At 36.5% G+C, this 19,873-nt stretch overlaps 1 protein-coding gene across 1 annotated transcript; it reads right to left on the reverse strand.

Moving 5' to 3' along the window:
- Positions 1-1,230: 1,230 nt before the first annotated feature.
- On the reverse strand, positions 1,231-19,788 carry FMR1NB (FMR1 neighbor; the record flags this gene model as incomplete). Its single annotated transcript, XM_064482904.1, is given in 5 exon segments — positions 1,231-1,376; positions 3,814-3,959; positions 14,843-14,939; positions 16,316-16,456; positions 19,659-19,788. Coding segments are annotated over 5 exon segments (660 nt in total), but the record flags the coding sequence as incomplete, so codon positions are not given.
- Between the last annotated feature and the right edge of the window lie 85 nt (positions 19,789-19,873).

Genomic DNA, 19,873 nt, shown 5'->3' on the forward strand with positions numbered 1-19,873 from the left:
GTGCTAGACACTGTCCAAGGCCCTTGGGATGCATCATTGGACAAAACACATAAAAATCTCTGCCCTCAGAGAGCTTCCGGGAGGGAAAGGCAAATAATAAACACTATGCATAATAAATAACTATATAGTATGTTTACAGGTGATAAGTGTTATGGGAAAAAACGAAGCGGGTAAAGTGGACCAAGAAGGCAAGCTGAAACTTCCCTACATCCTTAGCCTTTATATTCAGTGTTCCATCTATTCTCCTGTCTTGAAAAAATTATTCTCCCCATTCTGTACTGCCAATCAATTACTGTACCATTATTTCTGATTCCCTTCACAGACAAATGTCTTCAACAAGTTGTCTACTCTCTGCTTTCACTTTCTCACTTCCCAGTTATCCTGCAACTTAAAATTATCTAGTTTCTGCTCCTATCTCTTCACTGAAACTGTGATTGCCAAATTCACCAATGACTTCCATGTTACCAAATCCAGTGGAAATGAATCTGAATTTTGATACTGTTGATCACTCATTCCTCCTTAAACATGCCATCCTCTTGAATTTCATTATATTGCTCTCTCCTGCTTATCCTCCTGCTTCTCAGTCTCCGACAGCTCACTACTTCTGACTGTCCCTTAAATGCTTGTGTTCCTCTGGATTCTATTCCAGGCCCTTCTCATTTTTCTTATTCTTTCTAATTGGAATCAATCATTTACTGTGATTTCAAATACCATCTATATATCAATGACTCTAAACTTTTATATCAAGCCAGACCCTTCTCCTGAGCTCTGGACCCATATATCTAACTGCCTACTAGTCATATCCACCTGGATGGCCCACAGGCACTTAAAACAGTCCATCCAAAAATGACTCATCTTCCCCTGCCAAACCTGCCCTTCTTCTCATTGTCCCAGCTCAGTGAATAGCTCCACCATCTTTCCAGTTAGCCTATCATTTAGAAACCTGAAATTCATACTCTCTTTTTAGCACCCTCATTTCTTCCCACATGCACATTACTCACTAAGTCCTATTGATGCTACAAGCTAAGCAGCTCTGTAATCTTTCTACTTTTATCTACAAGTGCCACTATTCTAGCCCAGGATTCCATATTTTCTCATCCACATTAATACAACAGCCTCACAACTGGTTCCCTTGACCCCAGTGATGCTCACTCCCAGTTCTCCACACAACAGTCAGAGTGACCTCTAAGGATATAGATCTAATGATACCATTCATCTGCTTGAAACCCTTCATTGGTTCCCTTCTGTCCACAGGATAAAACCTGACTCTTTAACTTGGGTTGTAAGTTCTTCTGATTTAACATCTAAGTCGAAGTTGCTGCCATCCTGAACTATTTGTAGTGCTCCAAATACTCCATGCACTTGGGCCTTCATACCTGAAACACTCCTTTCACCACACAGTGATTGCATGGCAAACGCCTATTGATCCTTCTTACCTTTCATTTTGTCTCTTCCTAAAGTCTGGGCTAGTGCTCCTGCCATCTTCTCCCATAGAACTTGGTCCTCCTCCTATCACAGCCCTGTGATTACTTCTTCCTAGCTTCCTCCCCAGCTGGATGGATGAAGGAAATGCCAAGTCTACCTTCTTCATGACTATATCCCCAGTATATATCCCATAGCAGGGGCTAAATCAATGTTTGTTGAACAAATGAGCAATGAGCCCAGGTAAACCTGAGCCCCACACATTTCAAAGAGGAAAGTGACTCTTAAAAATGTATTTTTTTAAAAAAAAATCAATTTTATGTCACAAAACACAACTGTTTTCTTTAAAAAATAAACAAGGTAATAACAGTGTTTAGCTCTGAGCAATGGATTATGGCTGATTTTTTTCTTCTTTTATATAATCTTTTAACTAAATTTTCTATAATGAGTGTGTCTTACTTTTGTGGTGAAAAAATGTTATAAATTATAAACTACAAAGAACTCTAACACAAAATATTTTTACCTCTTTTCCTCAAAATAGAGTGTCATATTTAGTGAAATATCACAGGGTTTTTCTGCCACTTTGCTGGAAGGTGAATAACAACATGAAATCTCTGCCTTACTTAACACCAACAGAAGTATATGTTGATAACATAACCCAAGTTGCAAAAATCATATCACCACCTAGGACCTGAAATGCCAGCAGTGCTTTTCATATAGTTTTATAAATTCTGTACTATTTTTAATAAGAAGAATTCGGATTCTGGTTTGATGCACCAAAACTGAACTATAACTTTATTTTATATCTGGAAGTAAACATAAAAATAAGAACTAATCCTTATCCTTCTAAAATGCTCCATCAGGTTTAGATGACTGGTACAGTCTCCTCTGAAAGATTTGTGTTCTTCTCAGTGGGAAAATAATGCTACAGGAGAAAAGTGAAGTAGAGTTAAACAACTTGAAAAAAACTAGCATAAACATCACACTTCGTTATAAAAGGACTGCAACAAAGTTCTCAAACTCTATACATTGAATGCTATGATTAACTTAGTTATTTTCAGTTTGCCAACGTATCGTCTTATGGTGAGGCATACAAGCAAAATAAACTAGAGCAAATACCATTACAATGACAATTTCTAAATAACATAGTTAACTTCCACATCCCAGAGAATGGGCCACAGAAATCAAGTTTTGTTAGTCTAGTTATAACATCATATGTGTGTGCATACAGGTATGTGTGTGCATACATATGTGCATGCATGTATTACATTAATCTTATACAAAGTAATATATAAGTATGTACAATAATATACATGCAATATTATTATATATCTTACATATTATCTTATATAAATAATGTAACAACTACACACACATATATAATACCTTGCATAAGGATTTTCTTTGTTTCTTCTGAGATAGGTCACTTTTCCTATTCATCTAGTCCAAATTTATATTTTGCAGCTTCATGAATTGAGCCCAGGAAAGTTAAGGGACTTGCCCAAGCTCCCACTGTAAATAACAGCAGAACTGGGACTTAAAGCCAGAGTCTCCTGATGCTGTTTAATGGTCTGTTATTCTACTCTTCTCTTTCTCTATAACTGAAGCTAGAAATTCATACCTTAAATTTGAGTAATGAACTGCAATTTTCAAAGAATTTTCACCTATGTTATATTATTTAAGCTACAGAAAAAAAAAAATCTCAGCTGATGGTATCAGGGAGCTGAAAAGGTTAAGCCTGAGTCTCCTGACTCCCAGTCTAGTACTCTACTCCTTGAAGTATACCTCTTTTCTCATAAACCATTTTATTCTTACTTGGCCCTTCACAATTACTTTGGGAGGAAGAGACCCAGGTCAAGGCTAGGGGATCTGTAAGCCTGTGCAAGTGAGGCCCAGGTAATCCCTGGTGTATGATTCTGGGATCGCCTCTCTGAACCTCTTGTAATACTGCATTGTGTATGTCTGGGGAGCAGGTAGCTGAAACCACAGCTAGGATCCAGGATTTGAGCTAAGACCTGTTAGACTCCCGAGGCTATGCTCCTTCCCCTGGGTGTGTCATACGGTCAACAATCATGGAGGACCATGGCCGCTATTATTTAGTAAGGGTGTCTATCATGGAGCTTTAGAGTCGGAGCAGGCAGACTCCATTTCTTTGTTTACCTGAAGGGCTGAACTATGCATATCAAATTATATGGCACCCAAACAACTTGGTACATCTCTTGTCCACCTTCCTCCCATCCAAATATCCCTAGTGATTATATTTGTTTCAGAAGTTGATACTCCTGTGGTCCAAACATTTATGGGATAAAAACATAAACATCAACTGAATCAAGATGGTGAGAATAAGAGTCAAATATTAAATACTTCAACTTTATATGCTATTGTCATTACCTTTGGTCTCCTCCTTTTCATCATCTAATCCTTCCTCATCCATTTCTGCCCCTAACATTTCAGCATCCCTCTTTAGTTTGCTTCTTTGTTTCTTCAAACCCTTTAAAAGTCTGCTGACTTTCCTTCGTAAAGGATTGGCCCATCTGCTGTAATATTAAAAGTTCAAAGTGAAACCTTATTTCTCAACAGTGATAGAACAGTAACAATGGCGGGTTATAAAGAAAAGGCTATTTGCTCACATAACTCTTTACACATTCCCACCTGATTGTTTAATTCACCATATTTAATAATTCTGATAGAAATTATTACATTTGGCTCACTGATATTTATCACTATAACCATAATTATTACTCTGTATAGTGTCATTTTGATCACTGGATTCTGTACAACAAGAATGCCACCCTACTTCCCTGACATCAATGTTACCCACCCTTCAAGACACAGCTTACATATTATTGGTCTAGAAAGCCTTCCCTGTCACTCCTAGCCTATAGGAATTCCTCCCTCCTATGAACTTAAGAACTAAATAGTAATAGTTTACACTACACGATCATCTACAATCTTACAATTTTGCACTTACATTCACTATTGCTATCATTTGAAACAAATGGAAGCACACGTTTTGCTTGTATTGTTTGTTTGCTGAGGAGGAGGTAATTAGGTTTCTTCACTGATTTCCACTTGGAGGAGGCAGCAGGGATTGAACCCGGGACCTCTTGGGTGCTCAACGTGTGCTCTACCACTTGAGCTATACCCTTTCCCGCACTATTGCTATAATTTGGTATTCAATCTTGTACTTTCGTGCATTTGTGTGGATAGTGGACAGAAGTAGGCACTTGAGAGCCTCTCACAGGCCAAGAACTTGGCCAGGTACTTTACATGCTTTATCTCATTTAATCCTCACAACAACCCTATATGGTGCAAATGATAAGAATGGGGTTTAAGGAGGTAAGATAACTCACCCAAGGTCATACATAGCCAGTAAATGGAGATGCTACTAGTATTTGAATCCTGGTCTGTCAGACTCTAAATTACAGACTCTTTCTATTAGACAACACTGCAGAATTAGCGAGTAATGACTAATAACAGCAAGTAGGATGACTTCCTACATGCTAAGGCCTGTGTATAAGCACTTCATGTGCATGATATTATTTAATCTTCATGTTAAGTTGATGAGGAAAGTATTATTTCTACCATTTCCATTTTTCAGGCAGAGAAACTGAGGCACTGAGAAGGAAGGTAATTTGCCCAAGGTCACCAGACCAGTCAGTAATGAAGCCAGGATTCAAATCCAGACCTGCCTAAATCTAAAGTGCAATCTCTCACCCACTGTATCAGCCTGTCTCTTTTTTCCCCTCAGAGCTTGGAAATAACTTCAGGCTAGTGCTTTACCTTGTAACTTTATATACCCCACAGAGCCTGTTAACCCAATGAGGGCTCAGGAAATGTTAGTTGACTTTTATGTTTACGGAGCTTTCACTTTCTAAAGACCTAAAAACAATCCAAGGAAAAGAAATAGGAATGCTCAAAGCTCAAAGAGTTAAGGACAGAAACCCAAAAAAGAAAGAAAGAGAAAGATTTGCATATAATATTATGAAGAGGTAATGACAGATACATATTCCTATCCTCAGCTCAATGCCAGGTACACAAGAGGATACCGGGCCCCTGATAGTACTACTTAGCTATACAGAGCAATGGGTTCTGAGCATGTGGAGCCCAGAGATAAATGAACCTGCCTTTGACATGATGACTCTGAAGGTAATACTCACTTTTCTCCCCTAAAACTACATTACTAGGTTGTCACTGAGCTCCTCTAGGTGAGACAGATATGGAACAAATAAACATCTTTTTCTCAATTAATCATAAAAAAGTCTCCGGACATAAATGAAACAGTGAAGGCCAAAATATATTTATATGATTTACCTAAGGCCTCTTTACATTGCAGTGCTGTTAACTGTAGTCTCAAACAATAATAATAACTGAAACAACTACATAGTTCTCAGTCCCTTGGGGCTAGATGTGTTTCAGAACGCAGAACATTTTGGATTTTAGAAAGGTAGTATGACATGATATACTGTATATTACATGACACTCTCATGGGGTTTCGGGCAGCATCCCTTGATCAAATACAGTAATATTTCTATAACAAAATATATGACTATTCACTCTAAGCATTAAATAATGACTAGAATGTGTCTCAGGTCAGGTCAGAAAAGGTTTTGCTGTCAAATGAGTTAGGAAAAAGGGCTTTAGGTTTGCAGAACTTTATGAATTTCAGAATTTTAGATAAGAAATTGGAGACTTACACTTTTTTTTCTAATGCTGTGACTTCAATATATCTTACTTCACATAATTAAAATGACTATGTTATCTTTATCCATAGATTTTACTTTAAATTTAATGATGTACATTTCACTTTAATTAACAAAGAAAAATGCAACACAGCCTTACTATTTTAAAACCCATTGCACTGGTTTAGGTTGCAGAGGACGTGGTTTTAGGTTCAGCCTTCTAACATTCACTACTGAGATCCAAAGTTACATATCCTACCCAATATCTAATGAGAATATCCAAGGGGGAAGGTAGGGGTGAGATAATCTGTTCAGTGTCCTAGAGGTAGTTTTCTTCTTTTCATATAAAATGTCATATATTGTGGCCAGCATACTCATATTTGAAATATACAGATCCTATGCTCATTCACTCACTGATATATTTGCTCATTTATGAAATAAACATTATTCTAAATAGTGAGACATAAAGATGAGTAAGACATGGGATCTGCCCTCAAGGAGGTTAAAATTCAGAAGGGAAGGCAGGTTATACAGGCTGATAATTATATCACACTGAGATAATTCAAGTAGAGGTAAGCAGAGGTTAGGAGGAGGCAAACAGTTCGGAAGAAGCCTGACCCAATCTGGGCAGGAGGTTGGGTTAAGCTTCCCAGAGGAGGTGACATCTAATTTGAGGTCTGCATTCTTAGTGGAGTGAGCCAGATAAAGAAGAGTGGAGATGGGGAGATATATAAGAGCATTTCAATCAGTGGGTAGGTACACTGTGTGCAAAGCTCAGGGTTGTGAGTCAGCATGTTGTCTATAAGCATCAAGTAGAGTGGTGTGGCTGGAAACACTAAGTAGGCCCACTGGGAATTTCTAGTGATACAGATTTATACAGTTGTGAGACTATTTTCCCTCTAGGAATTCCCAGGAACCTAGATCTAGGGGCAGAGAAGTGGTATGGATTCAATTTCAATGAAACAAAGGAGCTGGAATGAATGGATATCAGGCAATAGGGTCCAGGGAAGATAAAGAAATCAGATGATGCTAAAAAGACAGAAGACCAGGGAAAAAGAGAGTTAATGGGTTTGGAGATCTCAGTGAAAACAGGAGTAGTAAAGAAAGGAAAAACCTAGAGGACAAGGCACCTATGGTCAAAGATTAAGGTTTTGAAGTTTAAGATTTCAGAGACTCATAGGTTCAGTTTTCGATGAATGACAAGGTTCAGGACATGGGCATAAAAATGGGTGGCCAATGCAAAGTGCAGGTGAGATTCCTCAGAATTGAGCACTCTGAGGCTATGGGCTTAGATGGCTTATAACATGGACAGTGAGGCTGTCTAGGAAGACGACCAGATGGAGAAGAACACTATACCGAGCAAGTGTCTGGACCAAGTAGGAGCTCAATAAATATTTGTGGAAAGAATGAATGAATAAAGGGTTGAACTGGAGAATGTAGTGCAGTCCCAAATGGGTTGCATACCACATTCACTTGGGGTGCTTTAAAAATAGAAATTTCAGGACCAAATTCCAGATTTATTAAATAAGAATCTCTTGGGTAGAGCCTGACAATCTGTATTATTAAATATTCCCAAGGTTACTTCCATAGAAGCCATCTACAGACCACAGTTTGAAAAACACATGGTCTAGTGGGCTGATTTTTCCATGTTTCCTAAACTCTAATTCATTAATATTAATATAAATATAAATTCTTTAAGATAGTTAAAGAATGCAACATCAGTTTTATAGCTAGGAAAACTTATGTTTAACTCATCACAAGGACAGTCATAAAATCCATAGAAATGGCTAAGTAGATTATTCTAGTCATTATTTACTGAGTTGCTCACCACATGGTCTAGAGATCAGAGGTTCTCAAACCTGAGTATACATGAGAATCACTGTTGGGCCTGTTGAAACACAAATTACTGGACTTTAAACCCAGAGTTTCTGATTCAGTATGTCTGGGGTGGGGCCTGAGAACATGCATTTCTTACATGCTCCAAAGGGATGATGATGATACCTGTGTAGAGACCCCATTTTGTCATCCACAGTTTCAGACTCAAAAAAAAAAAATGAAGCTTAGCCCCCCGTCCTCACAGAAGTTACAATTTAGCCAAAGAAAACCAGGAACAGGAAACAAAGGATAATTACACGTTAGATAATGTGGATAAGAATACAGGTGCAGAAAGAGGTTTCAAAGAATGAGACAACACTGGGATCTGGAACAGTTGCAGAATACTTCATGGAAGAGTTGGGGAAGCTGCAATTTGAAGGTCAGAAGTAATTTAAATAAGTGAAGAGGATGAAGAATAATAATCCCAAGATCTAGGAGCAACATGGGCAAAAGAAGAGAGGCAAGAATAAAACCTGGGGTATGCCAAGAAAAGTAAAGACAATTCCCTGGCTAGAGCAAAAGATACATGGAATGTTGTAAGAAATATTATTGGAGTTATAGAATGAAGACAATATAGATGACTTTGAAAGCCACAGCCTTTTGAGTGGACTTGAAGCAACAAGATGCTGCTATTTTTATTGACATTTATTTTCTTCCTATTTCCTATAGTAGAAAGAGCATGATCTGATTCACCTTTTTGCCCTTCACAGACCTAACAGAAGGCCTGGAATCCAGATATTCTTGAAAGCATTAGAAGTTCAGAAATGATACAATGAAATAAAGTAATGCTATTTTAAGAAGATAAATCTGGCAGGATATTACAGGATGGATTAGAAGGAGGGTAGATTAGGAGTCCAAGTATATGTCCAAATTAGCTTGGTAAGCATCCTTACTCATTCCCTCCTTCCTAAGGGCACAGCTATACATTCCTACTGAAGTGCCAGGAAACTTCCCCAGGACCTAACTCCCAGCCATCTTCCAAACCCCGCTTGCAGCGCCATCCCAGTTATTGTCTCTCATGGATGAATTCTTTGGATTGGACATAACCATCCCAAAGCCCTCCTCAGTTCCTAATCCTGCCTTTACTCTCAGATGCTAGCTAGCCTTGTGTTGTGGACTGAATGTGTCCTTAAAATTCATGTTGAAGCCCTAACTCCCTATGTGGTTGATTTTGAGGATGGGATCTCTAAGAATTAATTAAAGTTAAATGAGTTCATAAGGGTGGGGCCTTGATTGGTAAAATTAATGTCATTATAAAAACTAAGTTTTTAGTTTTTTTGCTAAAAACCAGAGAGCTTGCTCTTTCTATTCCTCCTCTCATATATATCATGGAAAGGCCATGTGAGCACACAGAGGGGAAGTGGTCATCTGCATGCCAGGAAGAGAGTTCTCACCAGAAACCAAATCAGCTGGCATCCTAATCATGGACTTCCAGCCTGCAGAACTGTGAGAAAATAAATGCCTTTCATTTAAGCCAACAGGGCCATGGTATTTGTTATGACAGCCCTAGCAGACTAATACATCTTGGTTCTCTTTTGCTCCTCTCCTGAAGCCACTTATTTAGGACAGCAGTTGACAACATACAAGGCCTGGACTAAGCTGTGACTATAAAATATAAGAAGAGGTAAATCCCAGACTCATTGCAAAGCAAACAAACAAACAAAAAAGACAAGGAGACCAAAAGAACAGAATTACATATTAAGGATAAAAGGAAAGTTAATAGTCACATATGATTCCAAGGTTTCTAGTCTAGAAGACTGAAAAAATCACCAACAGAAATGACAGGTGTCAAAGAGAGATGATTTGGGGAAAAAAGAAGTTAAGCTTTGCACATGTTGTATTAACTACATTTTGCACTAAAAGAACATCTAATTCATGAGGGCAGTTGGAATATAAAACAGATAGAGGTGAGGATTTCAGAATGTACATTTAAGAGTCATTTATCCAGAGAAACCCAGAACATTATGTTCAGAAAGGGCTGTAGAAATTACCTAACTCAGTTCTCTGATTTTATGAGAAAATCAATACCAAGAGAAGTTAAGCTCACTATAAAACTGGTAGTAAAGGTAGAACTAGAACACAGATCTTTTAAAATATTCTTTCTACTACATACTTGTAATATTCTCTAGTAGATGAGAATAAGGCTTTGGGAAACAACCACAGTTGGGAAAACAAAGAAAAGCAAACTGAGATGGATCAGAATGGTAAGAGGAACAATGAAATCCAAGGAAGGAAAGTTTCAAGAAGGGATCAGTCAACAATGTGACAAAAGGTCAAGTTGGATGGGAATTGAGAAAAGACCACTGCATTTTGCAATGAGGTTATTAGTTACTTGGAAAGAAACCGTTCTTTTTAATAGTGCCTAATATTCCAGAATTCTCTAAAATGCTGCCCTTGGAGTCCTTGCAACAGGAACACCTCAGACACATAATCCGCATATAATGAGGTTCTCTTATTATTTTAGTAACTAAATTACCTTGAACAGGGTCCAAGAAGAACTAGCTTTATGTGAATTTCAAATCTATAGTGACTCATGTCAGAGCAGAGTTCTAGTTTGCTCACATTCCCATCTGATCATATTTTATCAAAGTTTTTAAAGCCCAGCCATACTTTTAAAATTTACAGACTTTCATTTCTTTTCTCTGAATTTGTATGTATGTAATCCTAGGAACTTCAAACCTTTTAGCAGTTGGCTAATTACTGCATACACCTTTTCAAAATAACATTACTAATTATATTGTATGGTATAATGAAACACACAAACATGAAGATTTGAAAATGTAAATGCCTATTTTTTAAATTCAGTGAGTGATGACTTTTAGGCAATTTTTGACACATTTATTCCCAATTCTTCACCTCCCATTCAAGAAAGTAGGTGGTATTAAGACTATCTACATAATGAAAACCACATTATAATACAGAGAATTATACAGCAGGATTTGTCTAAAATGTAGAAATTTTCAGTAATAGCCATATGGCAAGTAGCAACATTGAAAGTGTATGGGGGATATGCCATTTACATCATCTGTCTATCAGATGATCTACAATCTTAAAAAATACGGCTTTTTTTATTAGTTGAAAGAAAACACAGTCTTGTCATTTTCAGACTGAGTTCTGAATTCTTTCTTAATTCAAAGTTAAAAATTCAATCTGATAGGAAGAAAAGGAAAATGAAAATGCACTTCATCTGGATTTAACAGGCATGGTATTACAGTGTTTGAATTTTCCACCTTACAAAAGCTATGTATATACTCAAGTATCATATCACTATATAGTATACAGATCTTTTACTGGCATATACATACAGATTAAAGTTTATATAAAAACAGATAAATATTAGAAGCTGATTTTTTGCACTTGACCCTACTGTTATTAGCACTCTATTACTGTAACAGGAATAATTCAGCCATCCCCCTCCTCCTCTCTCCCCCTAGAGTCCCCTCCCCTGCTTCCTTTTGTCCCAATCCACCTGATCTTTTCCTTCCTTCGTCTCTACATAAGTCTTAAGCCTACCAATGACACTTGAACCTAATGAGGCTTCCGATCTCTATTAATGAGAATAAAAATAGACCTTACACAACCTTGAGGACATAATGAATTTCAAAATGCATCTTATATGCAAGTTTAATAAGGCTATTAGTAGCAAATTCTTAGAAAGCTTTTCACTAATGCTCCCTACTCCCTTTCGTATATGTGAACGAGTTCAAGCTGGCTTGAGTTCTCTGTGTACCTGGTTTATATCACACCTGAATTCAAGTCAAGAAGTAAATCAGAGATTCAGTTATAGATTATTAAAGTGGCAAAGTTTAGCCCCTTCTGCTTAGGAATGACAAACATTTAAGGGGTCTATAGTAAGGAGACTCCAACTGGATGTAATTAATTCTGAGGAAGGATCCCTGCCCCACCTAACCCAAATCTTGTCCTCCCTTCAAAACTCAGCTCAAATAGCACCTCCACCATGGAGCCCATTCTGCCCTCTCCCATTCAACCTGATCCCCATTGCCTCAGAACTTTTATAAGCTATTGCCACCACTCATTTTAGTCCTATATTCCATCTTATACTGTTACTTAATATTTCATGCTTGGGATTTATTTTAAGGTAGATTTAAGCTCCTTAAAACCGGAGCCTATTTCTTACACATTTCTGTATCCTGCACAATATCTAGTACAAGCAAATAGTGACTAAATATGCTCAACTGTAGAAAGCATGAATTAGGCACTAAAAGAATAAAATGCATTTGTCTCTGGAAAGTGATTATCCTCTTCACCTAAACTGTTTTTGTTTCTTCCCCCTACTCGTATTATTTCTCATTTTTCATCCCTCCAACTTTTGCCAGTTTTTAGCTCCCTAGGTGACCTGTAAATACAAGGCACTGTCCAAACTGCAGGAGTTGAGGAATGTCAAAACATCATTTGTTTTGGCTTAAGACTGAAGGTCAAAAAAGGAGAGCTACAACAGCTTTTTCCTGAAGGAATGTATATTTAATGTATAGGAAAGGATCCAAACAGGAGGAGGAGCTTAAGAGTATCTTTCAATGCCTCAAGTGTTCTTCCAACAAAGAGGCCCAGATCATGTTACTGTAGATCTACATTTGACTTTAGGTCCCCCTGATTTAGACAAACAACTGTGTTTGGCTTCTTTTCTTTTTTCTAAACCAGTACACATTGATTTTACTGCAGCATCTATTTCCCTTTTATGGGATTACTTATTTTACCTACTGTAATATTTTATCTCTCTCTTTATTCTTTGAAATGGAGAACAGAAAGTGAGTGAAGGGGATAGCTCTAAAGAGATACCCTGCCCCCCCCAAAAGGGGGGTTTAAGCTGGGGAGGGTATAGCTCAAGTGGAAGAGTGCATGCTTAGCATGCATGAGGTCCTAGGTTCAATCCCCAGTACCTCTTCTAAAAATAAATAAATAAACAAACCTAATTACCTCCCCTCCCCACAAAAAAGGGGGGTGTAACAGGTTTTGGCCTCCACTTAAACTCTTTGTTTGGTATCAAGGATAGAATCTTCGTTCCAACACAATTATTCCCCTTGCCTCTAAAATCAGCTTACTAGGAAAAGCTGACAGTGCCACATCCACCCTCAACCATCTATTGTTCCTAGAAATTCAGGTAAGCAGCAAGCTGAAGCCAACAGCTGCTCTGAGGTTACAACAAACAGCTCAGGATGACTGAAGTAAAATACCACTCTTACACAAAATAGCAAAGTAAGTAAATATAAATAAACACATAAATAAATCATAGTAAACCAAAATTTATGGTGTCCAATATATATACTATTCACATTGTTCAAGTCTCAAGCATTTTCTATTACGTAGAAAGAAGAAAATACATTCTTATCAAGGGATAATCCTCGGGAATTCATTTTAGAGAAAAACCCAGTGTACCTGAATATTCCCATAAAACTTCTTGGCAGAGGCACAACAGAGGGGCCATAATGAAATTATTACACCAGGCCTATTATACCAGACACTCTAAATTGCATGCCATAATACTAGCCACAAATTTCTAGCAAATTACATTTCATTTTCACACCCTTCAAAAGCTCAGCTGGTAGAGCGGGGAACTACAGAGGTAACATTTCATTTTTATTCATGGGTTATCTTTTATATGAAATCAAGCTCTGGGAGAAAGAAGGAAGAGTCAAAAATTCTACTCGTATTCCCATTCACCTGGGAAAAGAAAGAAAAGAAAGAGGCCTAGGAATAGAGATTACTCCCTCATTATAGGAAACTAAGTGAAAACTCAGAAAACAATTGACAGTCACATGCAGACTGGAAGAATTGAAAGGCTGTGACCCAACAGAGTCTTCAAAATGGTCTGAGAAAGTGATGTAAGCAATGAGAAAGTTTAAATCGCTATAGGACTGCCTACCAGGCTAGCCAACTCTATCCACTGTATTTCTATATTCTTTCAACTATTCATTTATTCAACAAATATATATTGAGTATCCACTATATGTGAAGCACCTTGTTATGAACTGAAAATACAACGATGAACATGACAAAGTCATCAGACTCAAGAAAAAGGTACAAAAAAGAAAAAAAAAAGACTTAATGATCCTTATGGAAAAGAAGATAACATGTTAGTATAGTCTAAATCTTCCAGTGAAATCTAAATAATGTCTTGGAAATTAAAATACCACTTTCTTATTAACTCAAATAAAAATATTAAAGATGCTTAATCTTCAACAGGCACCTTTTCTTTACCAGAGAGTTCAAGGAGGTACTTGCTCTCAGGGTTGTGCTAGTGCCGACCCTGCACTTGCACCAACCTGAGAGTGAGTACTTAACTCACCCCACCCTAGTTCTGGCCCTGCTCTCTACCTCCACACCCATCCTGTCCCAGTAAGCAGGGAGCTATTAAAATAATAATAATAAAAAAACTTACAAGCATCATGCCAACAGCCCACTGGGATTTTATATAAATTGTTAATAAGAAATCCGATACAAACTGGCTTGAAGACAGACCAAGGCTCTAAGACTCAATAGTAGATGACCATCTACTAGCTGGGGTCTAACACTTCTGGGAATCTTTCTGATTTGAAGTCAGTAACAACCTCCACCCCACACACCCTCAGCTCGCTGATTTATTTTTCCTTCCAATTGGGATTTTGTTTGATGAGGGAATGTACAGACTATGCAAGAGGATGTCTTAAATTTATTAAAAATTAAAATAACATGCATTGAAGAAATATTATGGTAACTCTTCCTTTAGATTTTTCCAAGCTACCTTCTTTTATACAAAAAGGACCCAAACATAATCCCTGTGTTTTTGGAGCTATGAATAAATGTGTCTACACAGAAATATCCACGTATACTCAGCAATCAGCAAATAAAAGTTTATGTTTGCCTACCTCCTCCGGCAAAAAGAGCAGCAATAAATGGGCAGACATCCCAGGCTGATTATGCTGATCACAACAAACCCAAACATCCGGAACATCTGCGTAGGCTCTGGTGGTTTAATGATATCCTGTTACTTTTATGACTTAAGCTAGAGAAGCAAATCTGAGCTCTTTCATAAAGTATTTATAAAAAAACTATCGGTTAATAAAGTAAAATAAGGAGGTATTTCTATACGACAGGTAAATCCTTGGTACCCTGTAAGGAGCAGGAATTAATGAAATGTTCTTGAAATACAACTAAAGGTTACTTACACTTGAAGTATGTTCTCCCCAATGGAAGCCTTAACAAAATGATTTTACTGTTTTTGTTAACAGATTATTACAACTGATACTATATATGTTTCTTCCTATGGCCTCAGCATGTTTTTTCCTTGGCCATATGTTATATATCCCAGGATACTCAGGGAGTGAATTAATCTATGAATAGTTAACTTGATAAAGGAATGGCTTCTTAAATGTCTGCTTCCAAATTATAAAACATTATACTAAATGAGAAATAAAGAATTTGCAGGTGAGTAAGTATGTTTTATTCTTATATTCATTCAGAAATGCATTCTAATATGATTGGGGAGTTCTAAGTCACGGTTCAATTTTTTTCTCTACAAGAACCAAATGTCTCTTCACACATAATATAAAGACTAAACTGATGAATGAATTATAAACACCATGTGGCAGTGTTAAAACTGTAATACTATATTCATGATCAGGTTTCAGTTTCCATTATTAATACTAGATGTTCAACAAAGAGCTGTAAATTGAATAGGGACTATATTAACCTAAGACACTGTTTTGCATGCATCCTTTTTGTAGCATTTGTTAGTGTTTAATCATATCAAATACATCCATCAAGGGACCAACTGGTAATATGTCCCCACCATCCAAATGAAGGAGCAAAAACAGATGGTGTAGTGCTCAAAACATTGTAAAAAAAAAAAAAATATTAAGAGAAGAACCTAACTCAAAAACAAAAGAACAAAGAGAGGAACTAATAAACAGACCTTAACAAGAAACATTCACATCTACTGTTACATACTGAGATGCTAAAGATAAGTGAGAAGAATTCTACTCAGGAAGAGAAGGTGGGAAGAAACAAGGAAGCGAGGACATGCCTCACTGGTATCTTCTCCCAGGCACTGAGAGTTACATCTCATAAAGCCTGGAATCTATGGGCCAAGACAGTGACTAAAGCAAAAAGAAAAGATGAGACTAACTTCAAACTGCCATAGTCACATCTACGCGCTAAGCAGAAAGGGCTTATGAATAGAGGCCCGACCACCTCAGGACTTTATATAGACGGCACTGCTCTAGGGCTGGGAGCTTCCTTTAAGTGTCAAGCTGAGAGATTCAAATTTAACTTATGCTATTGTGACCTGTTTATTTAATTTTTTAAATAGGAATATAATAAGTATAAGAAGATGAACTTACTATCTTTTAGTGGGGCAAAACAGGTGAAGTTACTGGTCTTGACTGACGAATAACAGCATTTATTTCTCAAACATTCACTCTCATTAAAATCTCGCAGCCGATTGCAAGGCTTCACCACCTGATTCTCCTTTGGAATGCATGCTTTTAGAAACAAAATGCAAGAAAGAGAATTCAGCATGGTTAATAACCACTTTCCCTAATTAAATAATTGCTGCAAGACAGAAAAAAGAAAGAAAAGCAAACACTTTAACTGGTACATTAAAAGAAAAAATTGAATGACATATACAAACAGTAATGAATGCTGAAAAAATAAGAGTTAAAGTAAAAATTAACACAAAGTTATTTAACATCACATTTTCAATCCTAGATGAACTGCAGAAAAATAAAAATTGTTAACAAATCATTGGTAAGGTAGTTTTAAAATGACTATAAACATAAGCTGAGTAATAGTGATACAAATATAACACAGAAGGGGCTAAATAACAAGAACAGGCCAAATGCCCTTAAAACTAAGACCTTGTTAAAGTAATGCCACAGATATCCTTTCTCTCAATTTTACTAAGCTACAGGAAACACATTGAATCCATCAGTGAAAATGAATGCAAGTAAAATTCACACAGTTCACTGCTAGAGAGTAAAGTAAGTGATACTACTGGTATTGACCTACTTTTTGTGAACACTTATCATACTCGCACTGCAATATGTTTTAAGATTCTTCCTTTTGGCCTTAAGTTATGACTCTATAATTTTGAATAGGCAATGATTTATGGCATGAATGCCAAGGTTCATGCAACTGCAATAAATTCATACATATTTGAATCTGTAAGATTCACAAGCTCATATAGCTGATTTTTAAAACATTATGCTTTATATGAGAAACAAATGGCAACAAAAAAGGCAGATAACAGATTTTTATTCAAAAAGAAAACCTCTACAGTATGGCTTAAGGACAGCATAGATTCAGTTCAACCTCCAATACTACCAACAACTACAGACTTAGAAAAGTAATTAAATGATGTTTTATGATCACTTTAAAATACTTCAGCATCAGCAAAGAACAATATAATGGGTATAAGCGTATTTTTACCTCTTGGTATATTTTATTATATTCCTCTTCTTTAAAGATTGGCAATCCCTGAAGCTAAGGTAAAAATAATAACAGCTACCATTCATTAGTCACCTGTTTGGGCCAGGTACCCTGCATTACACACATTATTTCTAATTTTCACAACAAACTCTCAAAATTAGTTTATAACCTCCATTTTTAAAATGAAGAAATAAAGGATCAAAGTAACTTGTGCAAGGTCACAAATTTAATGCATTACCAGTTGGCCTGGATATTCATTTCCCAAACATTTTAGACATGTGAGAGCTTAGCCTACTTTGTTGTTACACTCTAAGCAATCTGTTCTTCAATTCTGCCAGGCCCAGAGCGACTCTCCTCTCCAGGTTGGACTGCATCTGGAATACCATGTTCAGTCCTGGACATCATACACTCAGAAAAGGGTGACAATTGTCAGGGCCTGGTCAGAGATCAGATGAACTTCTTCCTATGTGCTAAGTTCCTCATTACTGGTATTGTTCAAAGACCACTTTCCAGGAATGAAAAATCATACAAAACATTTTAAATCATACGAGAGACCGAACTACATGATCACTAAGGTCCCTTCTAATGCTGGGCTTCTGTTATTTTACACTTAAATTGCATCTGATAGACTTTATGCCGAATACTAAAATTAACTTTCAGATTCAAATTACTAAGAGACACTTGTAATTTTGAAGAATAAAAAGGGTAGAACAATTTTTATCAGATTTAAGTATATAATTTTGTCCAGAGGAAGAAGGATCATGTGACCTCTCAAGCTTCCCTGCCAATCTGTCTCAGGTTACCATTTTCATCTGCAAGAGATGAATCTGTTACTAATAAAAGCCTAATGACATGAGGACAGTCTTTTTTTTTTTTTTTTAGTGCTTAAGTGGGAAGAGTATTCATTTTAAATTATACAGGGGAAGAAATAAATTGGTTAAAAGTACTTCACATTTTATGAACTTGTAGTTATTCTTTTCAAAGAATACAGTATATACATTTTATAAATATTTAATCACTGTTTTGAAAGATTTGAATCAACCTAGGTGAGATGTTTCTCTTAAAATGGAACAGTTTGATTTTGTTGGGTAAAAACGTCATTTCATAAATTGATTTTTGACTCAACTTACTGCACCAGGTTGGAAGAGTATTTCAGAAATGCAGATATCTTATCTAGACTATCTTTAAAGGTGGCTTCAGGGTTTGTATAATGTAGTTGTTATAGGTAACTATGGGACAGTTTATATCTGCTATCTTCTTAAGCTCTAAAGCTTAAATCATCAGTTGTTGTTTATGACCAACTCCAGCACTCAGTAAACCATTCTTTTAGCTTCACAAAATACTACCTTATCAGATTTCTCTTTCTCCACTCAATTTGACCATGGAGGTATTTTTAAATAGATTATTTATAGAGGATTTTTTTTTTTTGCTCTTCCCAATGGTAGTAGGTATTATAAATGTTTGTTTTGTACTTGACGAATCCTGTATATAGAAACATGAAGAGATTCATACAAGGTCACAGAAGAATTCAGTGGTAGAGTCTGGAATTAAACAGTGAATATAATTTTGTGCTTATATATGTACATCAAATTTTGTAAGAATAAATTCTGCATGATTTTTAATAAAAGCTTCATCTTTGTAATTCACATATGTCAATTTCTTTGAACCTTCTCCTTGAAAGGACACCACATGCTGTACAAAATGAAATGTGTTTATTTGTGGTTAATAATCTCAGGGGCCATCATGTGCTTGATAAACACATTATATACAGAATCACAAAAAGACAAAGATGATGTGACTTGAAACCTGAGCTTTTTATCATTAAAGCAGATGGGAAAACATCTGGTATATTCCATAACATTAGAGCTACACAGTACTCTGGTTAATGCCACAGAAGGCATTTATTTCACAATACTGGGTCAGTGACTAAATTTCAAGTGATGTCATTAAGGTAAATTCTGAAAGGTTTAGAGATTTATGAAGTAAAAGTATTCTATAAAGAGTAACAAACATTTACAGAATGCCTTAAAACACTGGCTCAGTTCATTCTCACAATTCTTTCTGGTAAATATTTTCATTTTAAACATGAAGACATTGAAGTTCAGAGGTTATCTTGCCTAAAGCAAAAGGCAGAGTCAGTATTAAAACTCAGGTTTGTCTCACCCCAATACCAATAGATCACACTACCTCCTAAATATCTAACTATTGTTTTCAAAACAAGGACATTGGGAGGAATAAAATCAAACAGGAACTTACTTGTTGGAAAGAAAAAACTAAACACAGCTCCCCAGACAGAAGTTTTTTCCAGAGATTGTCCATTAGCAGTTTCATTGCTCCACAGAATAGACTTGCTTGGAGACAATGAATTCAAGAACCCTTAAGAAAAGTGAAATTATTAATCCCAGCATATAAGGCATTTATCACTTTCTATGACCTTTTAAAAGTAATTACCTTAGCTTAAATTAAATATG

The sequence above is a fragment of the Camelus dromedarius genome, chromosome X, assembly GCF_036321535.1.
Source record: "Camelus dromedarius isolate mCamDro1 chromosome X, mCamDro1.pat, whole genome shotgun sequence".
NCBI classification, from domain to species: domain Eukaryota; kingdom Metazoa; phylum Chordata; class Mammalia; order Artiodactyla; family Camelidae; genus Camelus; species Camelus dromedarius.